Source organism: Littorina saxatilis, linkage group LG17 (genome assembly GCF_037325665.1).
Source record: "Littorina saxatilis isolate snail1 linkage group LG17, US_GU_Lsax_2.0, whole genome shotgun sequence".
Lineage (NCBI taxonomy): Eukaryota > Metazoa > Mollusca > Gastropoda > Littorinimorpha > Littorinidae > Littorina > Littorina saxatilis.
This window is the reverse complement of record NC_090261.1, coordinates 33,715,337-33,718,790: the sequence shown is the minus strand read 5'-3', so window position 1 is coordinate 33,718,790 and position 3,454 is coordinate 33,715,337. Positions and strand designations below refer to the sequence as shown.

At 47.1% G+C, this 3,454-nt stretch overlaps 1 protein-coding gene across 1 annotated transcript in view; it reads right to left on the bottom strand.

Moving 5' to 3' along the window:
• The window catches only part of LOC138953475 (uncharacterized), a 4,572-nt gene extending 1,341 nt beyond the window's left edge, over window positions 1–3,231 (bottom strand). Inside the window, exon 1 of the mRNA XM_070325312.1 lies at window positions 3,087–3,231. Coding sequence (XP_070181413.1) covers window positions 3,087–3,178 — 92 coding nt within the window. The 5' untranslated portion in view covers window positions 3,179–3,231. The remainder of the gene's footprint in view (window positions 1–3,086) is intronic.
• Between the last annotated feature and the right edge of the window lie 223 nt (window positions 3,232–3,454).

The window sequence follows — 3,454 nt, the reverse complement described above, 5'->3', positions numbered from 1 at the left end:
AGGGAGAGAGAGAGAGAGAGAGAGAGAGAGAGAGAGAGAGAAAGAGAGAGAGAGAAAGAGAAAGAGAGAGAGAGAACTCAGAACTCAGAACTTTATTACATAAGGATAAAGGTTTTAGGCATAGCCTAATCTTCCAACCTGTCCTTGGAACATATACAGAGAATAATTGTAAACAAAGCAAAGACTGCACACATACCTCATCAAAGTATTAAATTAATAAAACATCAAAATAATGGTCGAGTATAAACATAAAAAATATTGGACTCACAAAGTCATATAAAACAAAACCAGACACAACAAACGTAAATGTTTTTTAAAATTTCTTTAAAAAGTACAGCAATGTATTGCTGAACAGGGCCATATACAGGCAGCTAAAGTTTCAAGAAGAAGGGGGAGGGGGACGAGGGATTACACATTCAGAGAGAGAGAGAGAGAGAGAGAGAGAGAGAGAGAGAGAGAGAGAGAGAAAGAGAGAGAGAATTGAATTGAATTGAACTTAAGATTTAAGGCTACGCCTTTTCTTACAATCTGTCCTTGGAGAGAGAGAGAGAGCGGGGGGAGGGAGGGAAAGAGAGAGAGAGATAGAGAGAGAGATAGAGAGAGAGAGGTTTGGTGGAAGGAGAGAGAGGGGGAGGGGTGGGGGTGTATGGAGATGTGGGTGGGGATGAGGTTGGGAAGTTGTCTCTTCTAAGCAAGACTAACATTGGGTGCCTGTATTCAAATGTTCTACATATCCGCAACAATAACTTGACCTGTAAAAAATGACCTACTTCAAGTGTAGCAGCCAGCTCTGCGACAATCAGAATATCTAGAAATCGAGGACCGAGTTCGTGACACATATAATTTTTCTCTTCCTGCTCATAAAAAGGGTGTTGACCTATTTAGACGAATAAAAACAACAGATATTTGGCGAATGCACCAGCACGGAGTCCCAACAGCGTGAGCAGCAGAGCAAAACTCAGTTCAGGTGACTATAGTTTCTTCATTCCAGTATATTTGTGTGTATTTCTGTAGCGTTTTTGTTTATTTACACTCATTCAACCGATAAGATACCCCCCGCGGGTTAGGGGGAAGAATTTACCCGATGCTCCCCAGCATGTGGTAAGAGGCGACTAACGGATTCTGTTTCTTGTATAGAATATAGTCAATTTTTGTAAAGATTTTAGTCAAGCAGTATGTAAGAAATGTTAAGTCCTTTGTACTGGAAACTTGCATTCTCCCAGTAAGGTCATACATTGTACTACGTTGCAAGCCCCTGGAGCAAATTTTTGATTAGTGCTTTTGCGATATAACCTTCGTGGTTGAAAACGACGTTAAACACCAAATAAAGAAAGAAAGAGCCGATAAGATTGTTTCGGAGCAATTTAGCTACCTACAGAGCTCCGTCACACTTACAAGCATATCTGAGATTCTGTAAACTTTTCTGTAACCAAAACGACATGATAAGATTGTTTAAGAAAATAAGTGGAAAGGGACTGAGACACATTCTGTATTGCTCTGTACTTCAACTCGATCAGCATCCATCTGTTGTTTTACCTGCTGAAGTAGTAGACAAAGGCTGGTCAGGGCCGGACTACCGGGGGGTTATGGGGGTTGCGCAACCCCCCCCCTAGCCTAAACATGTACCTTACTTATTTAATTTTTTTTTTATTATTGCTTATTTTATGCCGTTTCATGCAAGGAGCGACCATTTTCCTATCTCAGAATATGACCTACCCATCAGCTTCAGGGGGCTTCGCCCCCTGACCCCCACAACGAGGGGGGGGGGTGGGTTCTAGGGTTTCCGGACCCCCCCCAGCCAAAAAATAAAAATATTGAATGAGGTATGCATTTCTTTATTTTACATTGAGTTTCAATTTTGGGGGTATTAATCAGTGACAAAATCTGCTGCCTGAAACTGGTAATGATCATCCTCAGAATGCACCAGATTGCACCATTTTGCATCCTTTTTTCAAAATTTTCCGGGGGAGCATGCCCCCGGACCCCCCTAGCAAGCTAGGCGCTTCGCGCCGTCGGCTCGGCGCTTGGCGCCTTCACACCCATATCTTCACAATATACTTTTGAAAAAAAACAGTCATAAAATGAACTGATCCGCCCCTGCCGCCAGGGGGGACATCCCCCTGGGCCACCACTGGCAACCCCCCCCCTCCTCTTCGCCTAGTCCGGCCCTGCTGGTACACAGACAGACAGACAGACAGACAGCAAAACAAGCAGGTAGGTAGGTATATGCTTACAGAAAGGCCGAGACAGATTGACTACTACAGACATGCAGGCAGGCAGGCAGGCTGGCAGGCAGAAAGGCAGACAGACAGACAGACAGACCGACGGACATCACTGAGAACGCCAAACCCGCAGGCAGGTAGCTACTAGGAAGGCGAGGTTACAGACAAACCGAGACAGATGGGGACAATACGATGCAACGGACATGCAGGCGGACAGAAAGGTAGGAATTAAGGCACTAGATCAGAGAGGGATGCATGGACGGAAACAAACAGACGGACGAACAGACAGAAAGACGGATTGTCCTATCGACTGACAGACCGACCGACCGTGACCGAATGACGGATAGGCAGGCTGACAGACAGACAGACAGACAGACACACACACACACACACACACACCAGGGCCGGACCAAATGAGTTGTAAGGGGGGGGGGGGGTTCCTCCTTTTGGGGGGGGGGGGCAAATCAGCGAAGTGGCGAAGCCACAAGCGCGCGCCTGCAAAGCACGCGCGCGAACTAGGGGGGTCCGGGGGCATGCTCCCCCGGAAAATTTTTGAAAAACGGTTAAAATCTGTGCAATCTGGTGCATTCTGGGCCTTGTTTTGAGGGTTAAGAGCAGCATTGTTTTGGTGCTAAAACTAGTAAAAAAACAAACACTCAAAGCAAGGTACATGCTTTTTCCAGGGGTGGGGTTCCGGAACCCCTGGAACCCCCCCCCCCCCCCCCCCTGGGTCCGGCCCTGCACACAGAGCGACAGACGCCGGAGAGATATAGACAGTGTGACGCGGACACTGATATATATCAACTGACCGGACCGACCTTATGACGGGCAGGTAGGCTGACAGATCAAAAGATCGAAAGATACCTGTGTTGGTCAGTGAGATCCTGGCTGTCTTCCTGACAAGCAGTGACCAGGCGGTAGGGAAAAGAAGGACGCACTTTGTCCAGAATGGTCATCGCTCCTGACCCGCAGATCTCAAAAGCATAGCCACCCTTTCGTTTTGGGTAGTCCTTGTCAATTGTGCCTGAATAGAGCCAAGTGAAATATGGACCAGGAAAGAGAGAAAGAAACAGCTGAAACGCTATTCTGTTCAAGCACACTCACACACGTCCACACACACGCGCGCATACACACACACGCGTGCGCATACATACGCACACACACACACACGCACACACGCGAGTGCATACATACGCACACTCACACACACACACGCACACACGCAAACACAC